General features: G+C 46.7%; 1 protein-coding gene across 5 annotated transcripts in view; it reads left to right on the top strand.

Moving 5' to 3' along the window:
* Positions 1–23,996, top strand: part of LOC106602192 (calcium uptake protein 3, mitochondrial) — a 49,616-nt gene that overhangs the window by 23,899 nt on the left and 1,721 nt on the right. Inside the window, exons 7-15 of one of the 5 annotated variants that reach the window (XM_045716431.1) lie at positions 979–1,050; positions 3,921–3,962; positions 10,095–10,190; positions 14,770–14,864; positions 15,258–15,429; positions 18,978–18,986; positions 22,244–22,352; positions 22,613–22,770; positions 23,488–23,552. In XM_045716431.1, the coding sequence (XP_045572387.1) occupies positions 979–1,050; positions 3,921–3,962; positions 10,095–10,190; positions 14,770–14,864; positions 15,258–15,429; positions 18,978–18,986; positions 22,244–22,352; positions 22,613–22,770; positions 23,488–23,552 (818 nt within the window). The remainder of the gene's footprint in view (positions 1–978; positions 1,051–3,920; positions 3,963–10,094; positions 10,191–14,769; positions 14,865–15,257; positions 15,430–18,977; positions 18,987–22,243; positions 22,353–22,612; positions 22,771–23,487; positions 23,553–23,996) is intronic. The other 4 variants (XM_045716433.1, XM_045716432.1, XM_045716434.1 and 1 more) reach the window with 4 other exon arrangements.

The following is a 23,996-nucleotide window of genomic DNA, read 5'->3' as shown; positions in this document are numbered from 1 at the left end:
GTGAGTTACCCTTACTGCCCCCTTAATAAATAAAGAATTGGATTTGAATAATGCATTTAACAGTTTTATGTGTCAAGAAGATAACTGCTGCACACTGTTGATCTCACACATCATCTCTGTGCAACCCTCTCCTCTCCTCTCCTGTCCTCTCCTCTCCTCTCCTCTCCTCTCCTCCTCTCCTCTCCTCCTCTCTCCTCTCCTCTCCTCTCCTCTCCTCTCCTCTCCTCTCCTCTCCTCTCCTCTCCTCTCCTCTCCTCTCCTCTCCTCTCCTCTCCTCTCCTCTCCTCTCCTCTCCTCTCCTCTCCTCTCCTCTCCTCTCCTCTCCTCTCCTCTCCTCTCCTCTCCTCTCCTCTCCTCTCCTCTCCTCTCCCTCCTCTCCTCTCCTCTCCTCTCCTCTCCTCTCCTCTCCTCTCCTCTCCTCTCCTCCTCTCCTCTCCTCTCCTCTCCTCTCCCTCCCCTCCCCTCCTCTCCTCTCCTCTCCTCTCCTCTCCTCTCCTCCTCTCCTCTCCTCTCCTCTCCTCTCCTCCTCTCCTCTCCTCTCCTCTCCTCTCCTCTCCTCTCCTCTCCTCTCCTCTCCTCTCCTGTCCTGTCCTGTCCTGTCCTCTCCTCTCCTGTCCTGTCCTCTCCTCTCCTCTCCTCTCCTCTCCTCTCCTCTCCTCTCCTGTCCTGTCCTGTCCTGTCCTGTCCTGTCCTGTCTCCTCTCCTGTCCTCTCCTCTCCTCTCCTCTCCTCTCCTCTCCTCTCCTCTCCTCTCCTCTCCTCTCCTCTCCTCTCCTCTCCTGTCCTGTCCTGTCCTGTCCTGTCCTGTCCTCTCCTGTCCTCTCCTCTCCTCTCCTCTTCTCTCCTCTCCTCTCCTCTCCTCTCCTCTCTCCTCTCCTCTCCTCTCCTCTCCTCTCCTCTCCTCTGCTCTCCTCTCCTCTCCTCTCCTCTCCTCTCCTCTCCTCTCCTCTCCTCTCCTCTCCTCTCCTCTCCTCTCTAGCTGCAGGAGATCTTCAGGAAGAAAAATGAGAAGAAGGGGAGGAAAGGAGATGTGGAGAAGTCAGCTCAGCTGGTAAGAGCAAACAAGAGGAAGAGAGAGTATATTTGGAAGTGTGTGTGTGTGTGCCGTGCATGCGTGCATGCATGTGTTCAAGCTAATTTCCCCCACAGCAAGCAGCAGGACCAGACCTCTCCCAACAGTGTCTCTAAACCCAAGTCAAACAACAATGCCTGTTTTATTGAGTTTCTGTTATGCTATTGAAAATGTCTTTACGAAGAATTATATACCAAGAATAGATCATAAATCTGTCTTGCCTACTACTTACTAAAGCTACATACTGTGTACTAATACTACATACTATTTAGAATGTTCTGTTTAGTGAAAACGAATGCAGTATGCGACACGTATCAACATACTAGACTCACCTATACTGAGATCTAATGATTAACTGTGTTGTGTCCCGCCATTCGTTTATTTTGGTAGCGCATCCCCTTATCTCATTATCAGATGAATATCAGCTGTTGTCAAACACACGCCAGTCTGAAAAAACACGTATCTCTCTCAACAGCATGCAGCGAATTCTACTAGTGAAAAACCAAAATGACTATGACATCCTGGCATTGGAAACTTGTAACATTTCATAAACTATAAAACGTTCTATTTTCACACACCCAAAATGCCTAATATTTTAGTACGCAAGTACGGGCATTCGGACACGGCTCATGTGTGTTGAACTTGTTGTCAATACTGAATTGAGGGGTCAAAGACATCATATTTGAAGAAGAAAAAAGATTTATCGTACAGTATAATATGACATTAAAACATCAACCTCCAAGCATGTTCAGGACTTGTTCTGTCGCCTAGTGCTTTCCCACACTTCACACACACACACACACACACTACAGAGAGTGCATTCGGTTCACTTTGAAGTTAAGAACCCTCTCGCTTGCGTCAGGACCGGCGGGAGACGAGCAGAGCCAAAATGGCCTCCTTTCCCAGTGTTTTGTGGATGGGTGACATCTTCCGTAAGCAGCCCATGTGGCCCAACATAAACAAGAGGATCTGATAGAGAGATAAGAGGGGATGAGAGGGGATTGTGGGAGTTTCTGTGGCTTTAGCTTCAGAGGGACCAGACACACTTAGCCAGACGGCTCCTCGGAGGGGCACAGCTGAGGAATGTTGTTTAAAGCCTGGGTCCTAAATGGCACCCTACAGAGGTAGGATCTTCATTTGAGCCGGTTTGTTACAGCAGGAAAATAATCCTGCAGCAACAGGAAATGTGAATTATTATGTGTATTATATTGAATTACCATTTTTGTAGGGGTTGATACATTTTCCGTAAGGGAAAATCAAGTCGGACATTTCAAAGTGGAAATTACAAACTTCAGAAGACTTTTTAAACCTCCAATCCACTACAAGTTTAACATTTCCTGCAGTTCTCCTGCAACAGGGTGATCAAATTAAGATCCTACATCTGTATTCCCTTTATAGTGCACTACTTGTGCACTCAATTTCCTATAGACGGGTTGTCTGACAACGTCACGGAAATGATGCTCGTGCACCGATGTGGCCGGCAGGCGTGCGTTGTTATGATTCTGAACGGTCAGATAGCAGCAATGACAACAAGCTGCCATGTGGGGAATTGTGGATTGCTATTTTCAGCTCGTTTCATCTTGTTATTGATACCATGTCTTGTTTTGACTGATGTCATGTCTATGCTAATATGGCAAACGTGCTACCTACAGTAACAACTGTAACGATGTATTTGAGAGACAAGTGCTCATTGTGGACCTTTATGTTTTCAATAAACATTGGAGACTAAATATAGTTTACGTGTTGTCAACAGTCTAAACCAACCACGTCTGTTTTGCCCCATAGTTGCACACGCCTCGGTTTTGCTGCTAAACAACCAACCTCCTATATAGTGCGCTACTTTTGCACCCTATTCACTATATACTGCACTCATTCTGACCAGAGCCCATAGTCAATATAAGTGCGCTATATACAGGTGTAGGATCTTAATTAGAGCTAGTTTGCTACAGGAGGAAAATAATCCTGCTTCTACAGGAAATGTGAATTATTATGTGGATTATAATTTTTTGTTAATTTGTAGGGGGTTGATCCATTTTTTGTTTGGCCAAATAAAGTCTGAAATCTTAAAGTGGAAATTACAAACTTCAGAATCCTTTTTAAAACTCAAATGCACTACAAGTTTGCACTTCCTGCTGTGCAGGAAAATTCTCAGCAATTAAGATCCTACGTCTGTTGGGAACAAGGGGCCATTTCAGACACAGCCCAGATGTCTAATATGTGGCCCACTGATCCTCCGTGCCCCTTCAATAACAGAATCAGATACGCTGCCTCTTTAACGTTAGGATAACGTTATGCTAATGCCTCTTTAACGTTAGGATAACGTTATGCTAATGGTGTGTGTATATTAAGGTACCATGGGAATGATACAGTCATATGGTGCTATCTGTGACAATCTGACGGCATGTTTTGTGAGCTGTATTACCAGTGTAGCACGTTGTGAACACACACTTTATCCTTTACATAGTGGATGTCCCAAATGGCACCCTATTTCATATGTAGTGCACTACTTTTGACCAGGGCTCTGGGTCAAAAGTAGGTCACTTTCTAGGAAACAGGGTGCCATTTTGGATGCAGCAGTGGTTTACTTTATTGTAGAAATATGACCTATAGAGAAGTAATACCTGTAGACCATGTTGTGTTATGTTGTGTAGCTACAAGTGTGTTGGTTTACGGTAGCAGTACTCCTGTTGTGCATTTGAGCCAGTGTGTCTCTCCTTGCATGCATCTATTCTAACATGTGACCTTTCTCTTCTTCCTCCTCTCCCTCCTCCTCTTCCTCCTCCTCTACTTCCTCCTCCTTTTTTGACCGCATGCCGTGTCGTCCTCCTCCTCGTCTCTCTGTGTAAAAGAGTATGCAGCTCTACGGATATCAGGTTGCTCCCATCAACAGCGTATGTATCAACCCAACCGCGCCAGAAATGGCACCCTATTCCCTATATAGTGCACTACTATTGTCCAAAAGTATTGCGTTAGTGAATAGGGAGCCATTTCGGACACACCTGTGTACCTTTGTCCCTGGTCAAAACTCTGTGTATATCTAGATCTATAGAAATAGAGTGAACTAGTTAGAAATCCATTGAAATAGACCTTCCTTGTGTTCTGGCTGTCTGTCATATTGACTGAGCGATTGATTGCGGAGGGGTGGTGGAGGAGTAATGATTCTAGGGGTCAGAGAGAGGGGTGGAGGAGTAATGATTCTAGGGGTCAGAGAGAGGGGTGGAGGGGTGGTGGAGGAGTAATGATTCTAGGGGTCAGAGAGAGGGGTGGAGGGGTGGTGGAGGAGTAATGATTCTAGGGGTCAGAGAGAGGGGTGGAGGGGTGGTGGAGGAGTAATGATTCTAGGGGTCAGAGAGAGGTGGAGGGGTGGTGGAGGAGTAATGATTCTAGGGGTCAGAGAGAGGGGGGGGAGGGGTGGTGGAGGAGTAATGATTCTAGGGGTCAGAGAGAGGGGTGGGGGTGTGGTGGAGGAGTAATGATTCTAGGGGTCAGAGAGAGGGGGGGAGGGGTGGTGGAGGAGTAATGATTCTAGGGGTCAGAGAGAAGGGCGTCAACAAAAGTGGATGATTTGATTTAGAATGACTAAGAAACACTCTGGCTTAAAACAGAACCAAGCATTGTCCCCCCAAAAATTGGGGGGGGATTTTGACAAATAGTATGGATAGTAGAGTGAGCACACATTTTGAAGTAAGCACCTTACATGTAAGTAAGTACCCTCAATGAAGTAAGCAGACTCTAGTAAGGACCCTGTGCAAATAAGATCACTCTAGTGATGTAATAACCCTATGAAGTCAGCACAGTCCTTATGATGTAATCACCCTATGAAGTCAGCACAGACCTTATGATGTGAGCACTCTATGAAGTCAGCACAGACAGTCCTTATGATGTAAGCAGCCTTTGAAGTAACCACAGTCCTTATGATGTAAGCATTTTATTAAGTAAACACAGTCCTTATGGTATAAGCACACTTTGAAGTCAGCACACTTTATGAAGTCAGCACAGTCCTTATGATGTAAGCACTCTCTGAAGTGAACACAGTCCTTATGATGTAAGCACACTATGAAGTCAGCACGTTCCTTATGATGTAAGCACACTATGAAGTCAGCACGTTCCTTATGATGTAAGCACTCTATGAAGTCAGCACATTCCTTATGATGTAGCACACTATGAAGTCAGCACGTTCCTTATGATGTAAGCACTCTATGAAGTCAGCACGTTCCTTATGATGTAGCACACTATGAAGTCAGCACGTTCCATATGATGTAAGCACTCTATGAAGTCAGCACACTTTATGAAGTAAGCACAGTCCTTATGATGTAAGCACACTCTATGAAGTACAGTGAGGGAAAAAAGTATTTGATCCCCTGCTGATTTTGTAGGTTTGCCCACTGACAAAGAAATGATCAGTCTATAATTTTAATGGTAGGTTTATTTGAACAGTGAGAGACAGAATAACAACAAAAAAATCCAGAAAAACGCATGTCAAAAATGTTATATAATGATTTGCATTTTAATGAGGGAAATAAGTATTTGACCCCTCTGCAAAACATGACTTAGTACTTGGTGGCAAAACCCTTGTTGGCAATCACAGAGGTCAGATGTTTCTTGTAGTTAGCCACCAGGTTTGCACACATCTCAGGAGGGATTTTGTCCCACTCCTCTTTGCAGATCTTCTCCAAGTCATTAAGGTTTCGAGGCTGACGTTTGGCAACTCGAACCTTCAGCTCCCTCCACAGATTTTCTATGGGATTAAGGTCTGGAGACTGGCTAGGCCACTCCAGGATCTTAATGTGCTTCTTCTTGAGCCACTCCTTTGTTGCCTTGGCCGTGTGTTTTGGGTCATTGTCATGCTGGAATACAAACTCACGACCCATTTTCAATGCCCTGGCTGAGGGAAGGAGGTTCTCACCCAAGATTTGACGGTACATGGCCCCGTCCATCGTCCCTTTGATGCGGTGAAGTTGTCCTGTCCCCTTAGCATAAAAACACCCCCAAAGCATAATGTTTCCACCTCCATGTTTGACGGTGGGGATGGTGTTCTTGGGGTTATAGGCAGCATTCCTCCTCCTCCAAACTCGGCGAGTTGAGTTGATGCCAAAGAGCTCCATTTTGGTCTCATCTGACCACAACACTTTCACCCAGTTGTCTTCTGAATCATTCAGATGATCATTGGCAAACTTCAGACGGGCATGTATATGTGCTTTCTTGAGCAGGGGGACCTTGCGGGCGCTGCATGATTTCAGTCCTTCACATTTAACATTTACATTTAAGTCATTTAGCAGACGCTCTTATCCAGAGCGACTTACAAATTGGTGCATTCACCTTATAATATCCAGTGGAACAACCACTTTACAATAGTGCATCTAAATCTTTTAAGGGGGGGTTAGAAGGATTACTTTATCCTATCCCAGGTATTCCTTAAAGAGGTGGGGTTTCAGGTGTCTCCGGAAGGTGGTGATTGACTCCGCTGTCCTGGCGTCGTGAGGGAGCTTGTTCCACCATTGGGGTGCCAGAGCAGCGAACAGTTTTGACTGGGCTGAGCGGGAACTGTGCTTCCTCAGAGGTAGGGAGGCGAGCAGGCCAGAGGTAGATGAACGCAGTGCCCTTGTTTGGGTGTAGGGCCTGATCAGAGCCTGAAGGTACGGAGGTGCCGTTCCCCTCACAGCTCCGTAGGCAAGCACCATGGTCTTGTAGCGGATGCGAGCTTCGACTGGAAGCCAGTGGAGAGAGCGGAGGAGCGGGGTGACGTGAGAGAACTTGGGAAGGTTGAACACCAGACGGGCTGCGGCGTTCTGGATGAGTTGTAGGGGTTTAATGGCACAGGCAGGGAGCCCAGCCAACAACGAGTTGCAGTAATCCAGACCTGGAGTGCCTGGATTAGGACCTGCGCCGCTTCCTGTGTGAGGCAGGGTCGTACTCTGCGAATGTTGTAGAGCATGAACCTACAGGATCGGGTCACCGCCTTGATGTTAGTGGAGAACGACAGGGTGTTGTCCAGGGTCACGCCGAGGCTCTTAGCACTCTGGGAGGAGGACACAAGGGAGTTGTCAACCGTGTTGGCGAGATCATGGAACGGGCAGTCCTTCCCCGGGAGGAAGAGCAGCTCCGTCTTGCCGAGGTTCAGCTTGAGGTGGTGATCCGTCATCCACACTGATATGTCTGCCAGACATGCAGAGATGCGATTCGCCACCTGGTTGTCAGAAGGGGGAAAGGAGAAGATTAATTGTGTGTCATCTGCATAGCAATGATATGAGAGACCATGTGAGGATATGACAGAGCCAAGTGACTTGGTGTATAGCGAGAAGAGGAGTGGGCCTAGAACAGAGCCCTGGGGGACACCAGTGGTGATAGCACGTGGTGCGGAGACAGATTCTCTTCACGGCGTAGTGTGTTACCAATTGTTTTCTTGGTGACTATGGTCCCAGCTGCCTTGAGATCATTGACAAGATCCTCCCGTGTAGTTCTGGGCTGATTCCTCACCATTCTCAGGATCATTGCAACTCCACGAGGTGAGATCTTGCATGGAGCCCCTGGCCAAGGGAGATTGACAGTTCTTTTGTGTTTCTTCCATTTGCGAATAATCGCACCAACTGTTGTCACCTTCTCACCAAGCTGCTTGGCGATGGTCTTGTAGCCCATTCCAGCCTTGTGTAGGTCTACTATCTTGTCCCTGACATCCTTGGAGAGCTCTTTGGTCTTGGCCATGGTGGAGAGTTTGGAATCTGATTGATTGCTTCTGTGGACAGGTGTCTTTTATACAGGTAACAAGCTGAGATTAGGAGCACTCCCTTTAAGAGTGTGCTCTAATCTCAGCTCGTTACCTGTATAAAAGATACCTGGGAGCCAGAAATCTTTCCGATTGAGGGGGGGTCAAATACTTATTTCCCTCATTAAAATGCAAATCAATTTATAACATTTTTGACATGCGTTTTTCTGGATTTTTTGTTGTTGTTATTCAGTCTCTCACTGTTCAAATAAACCTACCATTAAAATTATAGACGGATCATTTCTTTGTCAGTGGGCAAACGTACAAAATCAGCAGGGGATCAAATACTTTTTTCCCTCACTGTAAATGTGTGCACTGTATAGGGAATAGGGTGCCATTTGAGACATAGCCAGTGATATTCAGTGTTGATTCCAGGTTAACCCATAGAGGACTCTCTGATGACAGATCAATAGGCTGTCTACGTGGTCATGTTTAGACTATAGCCCTGTCTCTCACTCAGCCTTAATGCACATTTCCCTCCACTCACTGTGGAGGAGTGAAGGAACATAATGGTCTATACTCAAACACAGCCCCAGAACCAGGCCACTGTCTGTCCCCCTACAGAGGAGCAGACGTCTCCCTCCTGTCACTAACCTGATGGACGACAGGCCAGTACAACCTGTGATGTTCAATGGCCGCCCCTGTATTCCCCTATAGAGAGAGACAAGACAGGTGGCCAATCACTGTATTCCCCTATAGAGAGAGACAAGACAGGTGGCCAATCACTGTATTCTCCTATAGAGAGAGACAAGACAGGTGGCCAATCACTGTATTCCCCTATAGAGAGAGACAAGACAGGTGGCCAATCACTGTATTCCCCTATAGAGAGAGACAAGACAGGTGGCCAATCACTGTATTCCCCTATAGAGAGAGACAAGACAGGTGGCCAATCACTGTATTCCCCTATAGAGAGAGACAAGACAGGCGGCCAATCACTGTATTCTCCTATAGAGAGAGACAAGACAGGTGGCCAATCACTGTATTCCCCTATAGAGAGAGACAAGACAGGTGGCCAATCACTGTATTCTCCTATAGAGAGAGACAAGACAGGTGGCCAATCACTGTATTCCCCTATAGAGAGAGACAAGACAGGTGGCCAATCACTGTATTCCCCTATAGAGAGAGACAAGACAGGTGGCCAATCACTGTATTCCCCTATAGAGAGAGACAAGACAGGCGGCCAATCACTGTATTCCCCTATAGAGAGAGACAAGACAGGTGGCCAATCACTGTATTCCCCTATAGAGAGAGACAAGACAGGTGGCCAATCACTGTATTCCCCTATAGAGAGAGACAAGACAGGTGACCAATCACTGTATTCCCCTATAGAGAGAGACAAGACAGGTGGCCAATCACTATATTCTCCTATAGAGAGAGACAAGACAGGTGGCCAATCACTGTATTCCCCTATAGAGAGAGACAAGACAGGTGGCCAATCACTGTATTCCCCTATAGAGAGAGACAAGACAGGTGGCCAATCACTGTATTCCCCTATAGAGAGAGACAAGACAGGTGGCCAATCACTGTATTCCCCTATAGAGAGAGACAAGACAGGTGGCCAATCACTGTATTCCCCTATAGAGAGAGACAAGACAGGTGGCCAATCACTGTATTCCCCTATAGAGAGAGACAAGACAGGTGGCCAATCACTGTACCGGTTGTGTGCTATAGATGAGGTTTCAACACTATTCTGTTGCTTGTGCTTCAGTCTGTACAGACATTGCGAGTGGTTTCTACTTAACGACTTTAGTTGAGTGAATGCGATAGCAGATGTTGTCTTCTGTGACGTGTGTCATTCAAAGTGATAGTCACACCACCATGCTGTACCGGCGTCGGTTGACTGGAGCGAAGGAATGGAGTCAAATGATGTCTTGTTAAATGTCTGACTCATCTGAGGGATGTGGGAGGTAGGGTAGTAGTAAAACCATTCCCCTGTGGAGGAATCCAGGGTTGGATTGCGTGATTGTATCAACTGTGATACGATGACAAATCATTCTACTATAATAGTGATATCACTGTGAGACTGTTCATTATTTAAATGTGACTGGGATCCGTCTTCTATACGATTAGCATATCACTAAGCCAATCCCTACAATCTTGGGATGAAATCTTTCATTTGGTCTTTGATTGATTGTCGATTTCAAACGAGATCGAGAGAAATGATCATGGTTATTCCTTCATATCATCCTCTCTTCCCTCCTTTAGTTGTCCTCTGTTTTTCTTTTACGATGTTTGTGCTTCTGGTAAAAAACTCCTGCAGGTGGTTAAAACAGACAGTCATCAGTTTGTGTCCAGGAGCTATTGGGACGTTCTGAGGCGCGGCGCCAGTCAAGCCCTGTTTTCAGACCTGGCAGAGGTACACCTGTCCTCTGTACACCCTCCCTCCCTCGTTTCTTTCTCCCCTCCTTCTTTTCCGCCATCTATCCCTCCATCCCTCTGTCATTTGCAGCATAGATCCATTTAGCAGTTCTCAGACCTGGCAGAGGTATACTGGTCTTCTGTCCTGGCAGAGGTATACTGGTCTTCTGTCCTGGCAGGGGTATACTGGTCTTCTGTCCTGGCAGAGGTATACTGGTCTTCTGTCCTGGCAGAGGTATACTGGTCTTCTGTCCTGGCAGAGGTATACTGGTCTTCTGTCCTGGCAGAGGTATACTGGTCTTCTGTCCTGGCAGAGGTATACTGGTCTTCTGTCCTGGCAGAGGTATACTGGTCTTCTGTCCTGGCAGAGGTATACTGGTCTTCTGTCCTGGCAGAGGTATACTGGTCTTCTGTCCTGGCAGAGGTATACTGGTCTTCTGTCCTGGCAGAGGTATACTGGTCTTCTGTCCTGGCAGAGGTATACTGGTCTTCTGTCCTGGCAGAGGTATACTGGTCTTCTGTCCTGGCAGAGGTATACTGGTCTTCTGTCCATTCATTCGTCCATTTGTGTCTCTCATACCCAACCATCCCTCTCTTGGTTTCTAGTGGTTCTTTTAGTCACTTGATCCCATCCCTCCTTTGACTAGAAAACGTAAAAACTCTTCCCTTGGTTTTGACCCATCCATCCATAGCCATAGGACAGCTATGTCACTGTGTAATCTATGGTTTTTCTGTATTAGATTCTTAGATTCAGATGTTTGTTTTATTGTTATAAACCCTATTTGTTTCTCTTGCGTTTCATGCTTATCGATGTTACCTTCCGCCACCCCTTTGACGTGTCCGTAATGAATCTCTGTGTTGGTTCCTGGTGGTTGTTGTTACCTGCATGTCAGCCACCGTTTGTCAAGAAAATACAGTTAGAAAACGTTCTTAGCATAAAATACAGTGACGACCTGCTTAGCTACAAAGTGCTATACCAAAACAACATCATCATTCTGGCACCGCGCACACACACACAAACACAAACACACCCACACACACTTTAGATCATTGCCGTCCGTCTACAATTGAGCACGGCTGACTTGGCAGTCCAGTGTTTCTCCGCCTGACGATTTGTTTGGCAGCCTATTTGTTGGCTAATAGGTGGCTAGCAGCGGAAGCAGAGGAGAGACAATAACACTGGAAGACTGCAGGAGATCATGGAGATGACCTGTATTTACATAGACTGGACCCTTTCATCTAGAGGCTATCAAAGAGAGAGAGAGAGAGAGAGAGAGACACAGAGAGAGAGAGAGAGGAGGGATGTGTGTTTAACTCCTATTCAGGTTCTCTATCATGATGAGTCTCCCATTAGGCCCCCTGTGTTTGTCTGTGTCAGAAAGGACTGTCTGGCTGGCTGACTCTCCAGCCCTCCAATAACAGGTCTAATGTGTTATTCAGGAGAGGGGGGGGGGGGGAGTGAGCGAGAGAGAGAGACGTTTTAGGGGTTGACATCAGTAATCACTGTTTTTCACCTGTGTTCTGAGATCAAAGGCCACAGCGGGGACACACACACACAAACACACACACAAACCAGGTGCTGACTCGCACGCCTGGTGGGCGTGATAACCATTATGTCGTCGATAGCGGTGAGCTCACATACTCGCGCTCCCCAGCTTCCAGGAATCGAGAGGCGTCAGGTCGTGATCTCACTCTTCCAGGAGAGAGAGAGGGAGAGAAAGAAAGAGAGAGATGGGGGGGTAGAAAGGAGAGGAAGTAAACATGTGTATTGTCTAGTCTGGGCGCAAAGAGAATGTGTCATATAAGGGCTTGCCTTTCGAAGAAGCTAGTCATTTCACCACATATATTTTACAAGTTTATTCCTTTTACAAAAATAAACACATCCTCAAATCACAGATGCCATGAGATACAAGAAGTTGTACGTTTTATAAGGAAGCCACTTGAAGAAGATAGTCAGTTTAAGTATGACAGAGTGATACTTAATTTCTATGTAAAGCTATACAAAACAAAAATATAAACACAACATTTAAAGTGTTGGTCCAATGTTTCATGAGCTGAAACAAAAGATCCCAGAAATGTTCCATACTCACAAAAAGCTTATTTCTCAAAAATGCACAAATTTGTTCATCCCTGTTAGTGAGCATTTCTCTTTTGCCAAGATAATCCATCCACCTGACAGATGTGACATATCAAGAAGCTTATTAAACAGCATGATCATTACAAAGGTGCACCTTGTGCTGGGGACAATAAAAGGCCACTAAAATGTGCAGTTTTGTCACACAACACAATGCCACAGATGTCTCAAGTTTTGAGGCAGCATGCAATTGACATGCTGACTGCAGGAATGTCCACCAGAGCTGTTGCCAGATAATTGAATGTTCATTTCTCTACCATAAGCCACATCCGACGTCGTTTTAGAGAATTTGGCAGTACATCCAACTGGCCTCACAACCACAGACCAGGTGTAACCACGCCAGTCCAGGACCTCCACATCCGGCTTCTTCACCTGCGGGATCATCTGAGACCAGCCACCTGGACAGCTGATGAAACCGAGGAGTATTTCTGTCTGTAATAAAGCCCTTTTGTGGGGAAAAACTCATTCTGATAGGCTGGGCCTGGCTCGCCTCCTGCTCAGGCATGTGAAATCCATAGATTAGGGCCTAATAGATTTATTTCAATTTACTGATTTCCTGATATAAAATGTGTCTAAGTAAAATCTTTGAAATTGTTGTATGTTGCGTTTATATTTTTGTTCAGTATATAATTAGTGGAAGAATCTAAAAGTTACACAAGTGAAACTGACTGACCCGACAGGATAAGTGTTAGTTTTTACTGTGACGTAATGCTACTAAACATGATTTCCTTTGAGATACACTGACTCGTCCCTATACAGCATGTGAAATAGACCTATCCTTACATGATTTCTCCATTCTCTTTTAGTTGCATTGTTTTTAAATTCCATCCCTGGGGAGTACATTTTAATTCTACACAGTATGATGTTTCCAAACAACATCTGGCTTCGGCCGTGAAAAGTGCCTTCATTTGGGCCGTCAAGCGGAACAACGACAATGTCTCTTCTTTCAATTCTGTTCTTTTTTCCTTTGAATTATTTTTTCCGTTCCCTGGTGGATTAGGACTTTAGACTAAAGGTATTAGACATTTGCCAGCCTGGTCTCAGATCAGTTTTATGCTGTCTAGTCACAGTTGACTCAACCTTGGCGAGACAGCACGGACTGACCTGGGACCAGTTTAATTATCCGTATAGCATCGTGCTGAATCTGAACATGGCTGAATGCAGTCTCCCCCTATGGAGAAGGATATGATGAGAGTTTGCCAATGCCAGTTACACTCTGCCTTCAGCATGACGCCAGATTGGTTGGATTGGGGGAAGGGTGGGGCATGGCGGGGAGAGGGACGAAGTCTATTGGCCCATTTGGTTTTTATATCAGTCATCGATCGATATCGCCCTCTCTGTGTCCTTGGAAGCTCAGACAGGGTTCCTCGGGATTTGGCCTGTATCCGTTATTATGTGATAAAGCCCAGTCATATAAACACCTTTTTCTGAATTATCCCCTCCTAACACACACACACACACACACACACACACACACACACACATGCTGATACACCCACATTCCCCCTTTTCCGGAATTTTCCCTCTCCCCGGGATTAAGGTAGTGTTAAACAGCGGATTACAAAACCACGGTAAATACATAAACATCCCAAATACACCCTAATTGGTTTCAAATATCCCAGATCCCTTACAAAGCCCACGCAGAAGAGAGGGAAGGGATATTTTGTACACAGAGAGAGTGGTTAAGAGGGCAGAAAGAAAGAAAACATGAAAGAATTCATAATTACTTCAAAGACACCTGATTATGTTACAGTCTTTTAGAAAAAGGTGGAATCCTGCTCACATTCTTGTACACATTTCTGTTGCGGTGGGTTTTCTGTTCTGCTGTGGTTTTCTATGTGTGGCTTTTGGGGGTTTGAACAGAAGTGCATGGGATGGGGTGGCATATGTGCCTGTCTCAGCTAAAATGACGGTGTGTCGTCTGTCTCCTCCGCTCTCTCTCTTTCTCCTCCTTCTCTCTGTGTGTCTACAGGCATGTCTTTGTGTGTGTCTGTCTGTCCGTCTGTCTATAGCCTTACCTGTCTGTCTGTCACACTGCTGGCTGCAACACTACCATTTATCAGTCTGGGCTGCACAGGAATATCCGATCTACACACCATCCGGATAGCCCTAATCCAATATGTCTACTAACAGCTATAACACACGGATGGTTTGGAGATCAGTGGATCTGTGCAGGTGCTGCTCAGACTCAAGCCTTGTTGTGAACACTTAGTGAAGCTGATTGATTGATTGACTTGACTGACTGTTGTTGCCCCGTTGATGCACCTCATATGCGACTGGCTGGTTGTTCGGCACGATGGCTGCCATCTTGGATTCATGACCCCGCCCACACGGACCGGTCCCCACTCCTCATTCAATCAGAGAGCGTGTTGTATGTCAGTCACTGCATTGTTTTTCTTTTCTCCCCGCCCCCTCTGCCCCTGTCTGGCCAATGGGATGGCAGCGTGCGGAGGAGGGTATGATGATTGACACCACACTGCTGGTGCACTTCTTTGGGAAGAAGGGGAAGGCGGAGCTGACCTTCGACGACTTCTACAGGTATCGCCATGCCGATGAATTGATTCATCCTAATAGAGCCCTATAAAATGACGGTCTGTGGAACATAGTTCATCTACTCTGTCGCTTGTTTCAGTTTTACTGCTCTCTCATACTCAGATATAGTATTCAGTTACTCTCACACACATACTGCACTACCATAGACACATACTGCACTACCATAGACACATACTGCACTACCATAGACACATACTGCACTACCATAGACACATACTGCACTACCATAGACACATACTGCACTACCATAGACACATACTGCACTACCATAGACACATACTGCACTACCATAGACACATACTGCACTACCATAGACACATACTGCACTACCATAGACATGTACCTTCTCTCTGTCACTTGGTCCTCTCTCTCCCCCAGGTTCATGGATAACCTACAGACAGAGGTTTTGGAGATAGAGTTCCTGACCTACTCTAAAGGCATGACCACCATCAGTGAGGAGGACTTTGCCTGCATCCTGCTGCGTTACACCAACGTAGAGAACATCAGCAGTTACCTGGACAACGTCCGCCAGAGCATCCCTGACGAGAAGGTAGAGGAACACACACACACATGAGAAGGTAGAGGAACACACACACACATGAGAAGGTAGAGGAACACACACACACATGAGAAGGTAGAGGAACACACACACACACATAAGAAGGTAGAGGAACACACACACATATGAGAAGGTAGAGGAACACACACACATGAGAAGGTAGAGGAACACACACATGAGAAGGTAGAGGAACACACACACACATGAGAAGGTAGAGGAACACACACACACACATGAGAAGGTAGAGGAACACACACACATATGAGAAGGTAGAGGAACACACACACATGAGAAGGTAGAGGAACACACACATGAGAAGGTAGAGGAACACACACACACATGAGAAGGTAGAGGAACACACACACACACATGAGAAGGTAGAGGAACTGAGAAGGTAGAGGTACACACACACACATGAGAAGGTAGAGGAACACACACACACATGAGAAGGTAGACTACATCTAGAACCTTGAATCATAGCATGACACGAGTCTGGTCAAGTACTCTATCCTCTACTTTCCCCGCCCCTCTCTCCTCCTCTCTCTCCCCCTCTCTCCCTCCCTCCCCCTCTCTCTCTCCCTCCCTCTCTCTCCCCCTCTTTCCCTCCCTCCCCCTCTCTCCCTCTCTCCCCCTCCCTCCCCCTCTCTCCCTCTCCCTCTCTCTCCCCCTCTCTCCCTCTCTCCCTCCCTCTCTTTCTCCCTCTCTCTCCTCTCCCTCCCTCTCTCCCTGCCCTCTCTCCCTCTCTCTCTCTCTCCCTGCCCTCTTTCCCTCTCTCTCTCTCTCTCCCTCTCTCTCTCCTTCTCTCCCTCTTCTACTTCCACATTTCATACTCATAGTCCTGGGCCGTATCCACAAAGCGTCTCGGAGTAGGAATGTTGAACTACGATCAGTATAGCCTTTTAGTTCATAATGAATGAGGTTATAGGGCCAGGTGGGGTCCTGATCCTAGATCAGAACTTCTACTCTGAGATTCTTTGTGGAAACGGGTCCTGTACTCAAATAGACCCCACCCTCCCAGCCTCCCTCCCTCTCCCCCAGCCTCCCTCCCTCCCTCCCTGTCTCCCTCCCTCCCTGTCTCCCTCCCTGTCTCCCTCCCTGTCTCCCTCCCTCCCTGTCTGTCTGTCTGTCTGTCTGTCTGTCTGTCTGTCTGTCTGTCTGTCTGTCTGTCTGTCTGTCTGTCTGTCTGTCTGTCTGTCTGTCTGTCTGTCTGTCTGTCTTTCTTCCACAACCCACACTTTCTGTTTACCTCCCTTTACTCTCTCACCCCTTTAACCTCCTCCATGTCTCTCCCAACACCCCACTCCCCATCTCAGCCCTTCCTGCCCCACCTGACCCCCTGACCCCTATTCCCCCCTCCTACCCTCTATATTTGTGTTCCCACCTTGTTATGGTCCTCCGGGCACTGTGTCTTCTTCTCTCTACACCTGAATGCACCACTGGCCCATCAGTTAGATCAACTAGAGATAGTGAATCCATTACATCTGAGACTTCCACCTGACAGCCAGTTGTAAGGACCAGTGTAATCTGACGGGTTAACACCTGACAGCCAGTTGTAAGGACCAGTGTAATCTGACGGGCCAACACCTGACAGCCAGTTGTAAGGACCAGTGTAATCTGACGGGCCAACACCTGACAGCCAGTTGTAAGGACCAGTGTAATCTGACGGGCCAACACCTGACAGCCAGTTGTAAGGACCAGTGTAATCTGACGGGCCAACACCTGACAGCCAGTTGTAAGGACCAGTGTAATCTGACGGGCCAACACCTGACAGCCAGTTGTAAGGACCAGTGTAATCTGACGGGTTAACACCTGACAGCCAGTTGTAAGGACCAGTGTAATCTGACGGGTTAACACCTGACAGCCAGTTGTAAGGACCAGTGTAATCTGACGGGCCAACACCTGACAGCCAGTTGTAAGGACCAGTGTAATCTGACGGGTTAACACCTGACAGCCAGTTGTAAGGACCAGTGTAATCTGACTGGCCAACACCTGACAGCCAGTTGTAAGGACCAGTGTAATCTGACGGGTTAACACCTGACAGCCAGTTGTAAGGACCAGTGTAATCTGACAGGTTAACACCTGACAGCCAGTTGTAAGGACCAGTGTAATCTGACGGGTTAACACCTGACAGCCAGTTGTAAGGACCAGTGTAATCTGACGGGTTAACACCTGACAGCCAGTTGTAAGGACCAGTGTAATCTGACGGGTTAACACCTGACAGCCAGTTGTAAGGACCAGTGTAATCTGACGGGTTAACACCTGACAGCCAGTTGTAAGGACCAGTGTAATCTGACGGGTTAACACCTGACAGCCAGTTGTAAGGACCAGTGTAATCTGATGGGCCAACACCTGACAGCCAGTTGTAAGGACCAGTGTAATCTGATGGGCCAACACCTGACAGCCAGCTGTAAGGACCAGTGTAATCTGACGGGCCAACACCTGACAGCCAGTTGTAAGGACCAGTGTAATCTGACGGGCCAACACCTGACAGCCAGCTGTAAGGACCAGTGTAATCTGACAGGCCAACACCTGACAGCCAGTTGTAAGGACCAGTGTAATCTGATGGGCCAACACCTGACAGCCAGTTGTAAGGACCAGTGTAATCTGACGGGTTAACACCTGACAGCCAGTTGTAAGGACCAGTGTAATCTGACGGGTTAACACCTGACAGCCAGTTGTAAGGACCAGTGTAATCTGATGGGCCAACACCTGACAGCCAGTTGTAAGGACCAGTGTAATCTGACGGGTTAACACCTGACAGCCAGTTGTAAGGACCAGTGTAATCTGACTGGCCAACACCTGACAGCCAGTTGTAAGGACCAGTGTAATCTGACGGGTTAACACCTGACAGCCAGTTGTAAGGACCAGTGTAATCTGACGGGTTAACACCTGACAGCCAGTTGTAAGGACCAGTGTAATCTGACGGGTTAACACCTGACAGCCAGTTGTAAGGACCAGTGTAATCTGACTGGCCAGCTCTGACTCACTCACTGACTGACTGACTGGCTCTCAATGGCACTGACCCCATTGTCCTACACCTATGTGTGATAACTGTTGATTGATGGACAAGCCAGTGTGTTGCTCTCTGTGTCATATACAAAGGCTTTGAGTTATCTGTCTCTCGCTAGCTAACACTTTGTTGTGTTCATGTAGAGTTGGAGTTGGATCCAGTGTAAAGTGCCGTTTTTAAGTAAAGTGTGGATACCGGCATTTTCTGCTTCTACGGTTTTTTTTTCTGATCGATTGTTATTATATTATGCAACACTTTCCGTCCCTTAATGGCAGATCAATGTGTATAATGTACAGTAGAGTGTTGATCTGCATGAACAGCACGCTGTGAATATATCGGTTTGGATACGCATCAACACACTCCACAGCCAAGCCAGATTTTCTGTCTACACTGCACTTTGCTTCGAAAACTTCCCAAGTTATTTAACCAAACATAGGCTGCATGAAGATGGAAAATGAAGTTCTGCAGTGTTTTGTCCTCGTGTTCATGCAACATTCTTCTTGTGTTTTATCTTTCCACGCTCTGGAAGAGGCAACAGGTTTGTCCCGATTCCCTAATAGTGAAACGAATCATCTTCTTACCACTTCCTGTCTGCTCTGCCTCACTGTTGTCTCGAGTCATTTTGAATGGACCCCTGGTTCTTCACCCATGCCTGATCAAATCAAATCAAAGGGTCTTTAACCAGGTGTAGACCTTACCGTGAAATGGTTACTTACCACCCATACCGGTTTAAGAAAAAAGAGTTAAGAACATTTTTACTAAATAAACAAAAGTTTAAAAAAGTAACACAATAAAATAACAGTAGCGAGGCTATATACAGGGGTACCGGTAGAGTCAATGTGCAGGGGTACAGGTTAGTTGAGGTAATTTGTACATGTAGGTAGCGTTAAAGTGACTATGCATAGATGATAGCGAGTAGCAGCAGTGTAGAAACAAAGGGGGGTCAATGCAAATATTCCGGGTATTTGATTAATTGCTCAGCAGTCTTATGGCTTAGGGGTAGACGCTGATACATAGCTTTTACACGATGTCAAAAGATTTACAAGTTAGCTCAGTCAGTTAGCCCACTCAAGATGAGTTCCTCATACTGTTGGTGGGCCGTACAGTTTTAACTGAAGAAATTAGTGTACTTGTATCTTATAGGTCTACTTCCAATGCAGGTGTTTCCTAAATACGCCTAGTTAGGTAACCCACTCAGTTCAACAAGTCCACTCTCAGCCAGGCATTCTGCCGTACTCATCCATTAATCAGAAGTCTCAGTAAGAAACGTAGACGCTCGTTGCTTTGCGCTGTCGGACATGTGGACATCCATTAGTTAGTGGTGGTCGTTCCATTGAGCTCGCAGAGCTTTTGGCTTTGAAGGCTGGAGCCCAAGGTTCCACAGGAGGTGAAGGCATGCTCCAGTGACCACCAATAGTATTTTCTAGATTACTCTATGGCCCAGTCTGTCGGTAGGTATCACTGGGGTGGCTGGCTCCTGTCTGTTTGTATGGAAGCTATCAGGTTCACAGGGCATCAAAGGAGGACCACGCAGGTAGGGCCACTCGCCCGGAATGGCTTTGTTCACCGCGCAGATAGATACACACTGGCACACACACTCTGTTTGTCTAAGGCATTTTCCCCATCGTTACATATCTCCCACTTTAAGTTCCAACAGGTCCTAGTTAGTCAGACGGTTAAACACTTCCCTGTCTGTCCACACACACGGTGCTGATTTAGAGAGCATTGTTCGCTACTGGTCTGTGTTTGCTAGCCTCAGCAGCAGGCTACCTGTGTTAGCTAACTGGTTTTGTGAAGGAGATTACTTGGGGAGGTTGAACCTCAGCAGCAGGCTATCTGTGTTAGCTAACTGGTTTTGTGAAGGAGATTACTTGGGGAGGTTGAACCTCAGCAGCAGGCTACCTGTGTTAGCTAACTGGTTTTGTAAAGGAGATTACTTGGGGAGGTTGAACCTCAGCAGCAGGCTACCTGTGTTAGCTAACTGGTTTTGTAAAGGAGATTACTTGGGGAGGTTGAACCTTAGCAGCAAGCTACCTGTGTTAGCTAACTGGTTTTGTAAAGGAGATTACTTGGGGAGGTTTAACCTTAGCAGCAAGCTACCTGTGTTAGCTAACTGGTTTTGTAAAGGAGATTACTTGGGAAGGTTGAACCTTAGCAGCAGGCTACCTGTGTTAGCTAACTGGTTTTGTAAAGGAGATTACTTGGGGAGGTTGAACCTTAGCAGCAGGCTACCTGTGTTAGCTAACTGGTTTTGTAAAGGAGATTACTTGGGGAGGTTGAACCTTAGCAGCAGGCTACCTGTGTTAGCTAACTGGTTTTGTAAAGGAGATTACTTGGGGAGGTTTAACCTCAGCCAAGGGTGTTTAAAATGAGGAAACTTGGTGAACAGGAAGAAGGAAGTTCCACAGGTTGGGCTTGTAGAGAACCCCCACTAGGATGTTTCCATAGCATCATTTTGTATGTGAAATAGACTGGTGTTGGTCACCACTTCAGAATGCCTCTCTGTGTTGTCATCACTAGGCCACGTTTACAGTCTCTCATCCCAGTGGAGGCTGCTGAGGAAAGAACGGCTCTAAATAATGGCCGGAACGGAGCAAGTGGAAATGGCATCAAACACCTGGAAACCATGTGTTTGATACCATTCCGCTGATTCTGCTCCAGTCATTACCATGAGTCTGTCCTCCCCAATTAAGGTGCGACCAGCCTCCTGAGTCTCATACCTTTCTTTTATTCTTTGTTTTAGTGTGATGCAGCTCGGGCTGAAATGAGTGATACCTACAGACAGACTATTGGTGGGCACTGGAGCATGCCTTCACCTCCTGTGGAACCTTGGGCTCCAGCCATCAAAGCCAATAAGCTCTGCTAGCTCAATGGAACGACCACCACTAACTAATATAGGTCTTCTTTTTCTAACCCTTTTTCTCCCCAATTTCCTGGTATCCAAATTGGTAGTTACAGTCTTGTCGCATCGCTGCAACTCCCATACGGACTCGGGAGAGGCGAAGGTCGAGAGCCGTGCGTCCTCCGAAACACAACACAGCCGCACTGCTTCTTGACACAACACCCGCTTAACCCGGAAGCCAGCCGCACCAATGTGTCGGAGGAAACACCGTACACCTGGCGTATGTGTCAGTGTGCACTGCACCCGGCCCGCCACAGGAGTCGCTAGTGCGCGATGGGACAAGAACATCCCTGCCGGCCAAACCCTCCCCTAACCCGACGACGCTGGGCCAATTGTGTGCTGACTCTCCTGGTCGCGGCCGGCTGTGACAGAGCCTGGACTCGAACCAGGATCTCTAGTGGCACAGCCTTTGACCACTGCGCCACTTGGGAGGCCCATAACTAATATATGTCTACATGTTCCACACTGCAAACCAGTGTGTGTCTATGTTTCTTATGAAGTTTGATTTTCAAGGACGAAATCCCAGAAAGCCTTGCGTTAAACTTGTGAAACCTGTGAACCTGTATTTTTGCAGTCGCGCTGCACAGATGATCAGATCTCACAACGTCTGCAGAAGGAACCACTCAGGAACCACATTCATAGCTGATAGACAAACGTATTAAATGTGTAGCATGGTTGTGTCATTCTCAGGCCTAGTCCCTACAGTCAAGGGGGCCAACGTTGCATGGGTCAAAGGTCACATGATCATACCATCATCACCAGTTGAATGGGTTTGAGCTTGAAGCATCCCCCCTATTCCGAGACCTGGAAGAGCTGTCTGTCACTCCGTGTCCGTCGTTAATGATCGCTCCGTGTGTCACACTTATATGGGTTCCCGTCTTTTTCCTTCACAGGGCATCACCTTCGACGAGTTCCGCTCCTTCTTCCAGTTCCTCAACAACCTGGAGGACTTTGCCATCGCCATGCAGATGTACAACTTTGCCAGTCGCTCCATTGGCCAAGGTAAGCCTCCATTTTAGGATTTCATATCTGTGGAGATATTTCCCTTTCACTCAATAGTCTCTTGTGAATAATGGCTGTAGGTTACTTTTCTCCTCCGTCTTGTTCTCTTTTTTTGTATCCCCCTCTCTTTCTGTCTCTCTCTCCCATCTGTATCTTGTCTCTATCTTCCCCTCTCACTTTCCCACCCTTCTCCCTCTCTCTCCCCTCTATCTATCCCCCAACCCCCTCTTTCTCTCTCTCTCTCTCTCTCTCTCTCTCAGATGAGTTTGGGCGGGCTGTGTACGTGGCCACGGGCCTGAAGCTGACACGTCACCTGGTCCACACCATCTTCAAGATCTTTGACGTGGACCACGACGACCAGCTGAGCTACAAGGAGTTCATCGGCATTATGAAGGACCGGCTGCACCGCGGAGGGAGGGTAGGGACAGAGAGAGGGGAGAGGACTGAGGTAGAGAGAGAGGGAAAGAGGAAGGGAGAATTTGAGAGAGAGAGAGAGAGAGAGAGAGAGAGAGAGAGAGGGAGAAAGTGAAATTGCAGGGAAAAGCCAGAATGATCTAGTTTGGTTTTCCATGACTAGAAATTTGACATGCTCTCATTTTATTTTTTGTACACTTGGACAATGTACTTTGATTCTAGCTTTTGACTGTTAACTTTAGTCGACAGCCATAAAAGTGGTGGCAGTTTTAAGATCTTTATCTAGAGCAAATCTAGTTACACAGTTATATGGAGGTCTGTGGTGTTGTAAATGACTACCTTCCCTGCACTTCCAAAGTATTTTACTGCCCCCTAGTGGAATGTGAAGTTACAACAGTTACAATAGTCATCATGACTAGGGCCCAGAGTTTTTCCTAGTCAGAAAAGGCATGTGGTCAGAGAAAACTCCTAGGCCCTACACATGACAGTTGCATAATCAGGAAATAGGTATGAATTCATTCTAATACTATGCCAATCAATCGCCCTTGAACGAGTCCTACTTTGATGTCCTATATTACTGTTCTATTTCTCTTGGCCTCTTCGTCCTGCCTTCCCTTTTGACTAACAGCATCCCAATACCCCCTCCTTCTATCTCTCTCTCTCTCTCTCTCTCTCTTCCCACCCTATCTTTTTCTCCCACTCTGCTGCTCGCAAACCCCAGGGCTACAAAACCGCAGAGCGATTCACTTCCTTTAAGTCCTGTATGAAGAAGGAGCTAGCTGGCAGATAAGTATTACCCACAATCCACTCATCATCTCTTATCACATCTATGACCTATAACCTCTGACCTAATCAAATCTGATTTTGATTTGATTTATAACCTCTGACCTATTCTCAATGGACCTGCGAACCGCAGCTCTGTCTGTCTCGATGACCTATAACCTCTGACCTATTCTCAATGAACCTGCAGCTCTGTCTGTCTCGATGACCTATAACCTCTGACCTATTCCCTTTATACTTAAAATATCTGGATAGATTGACACAATATCACTTTAAGACCAATCAAGTCCTTTCAGATCACCTACAGAAGCATATCAGGACTATGGTGCATCTATGCAAGTATCTGATGATAATAACTTAAAATACCCTACAATCTCTTCCAGAATGGTTACAAGAAATATAGTCTGGCCCCAGATCTGTTTGTGCTGCCTTGCCAACTAATGCCAAACA

This window comes from Salmo salar, chromosome ssa04 (assembly GCF_905237065.1).
Source record: "Salmo salar chromosome ssa04, Ssal_v3.1, whole genome shotgun sequence".
In the NCBI taxonomy this organism is placed as follows: Eukaryota; Metazoa; Chordata; class Actinopteri; order Salmoniformes; family Salmonidae; genus Salmo; species Salmo salar.
Note: the sequence above shows the minus strand (reverse complement) of the source record. Positions and strands in the feature narration are given on the sequence as shown.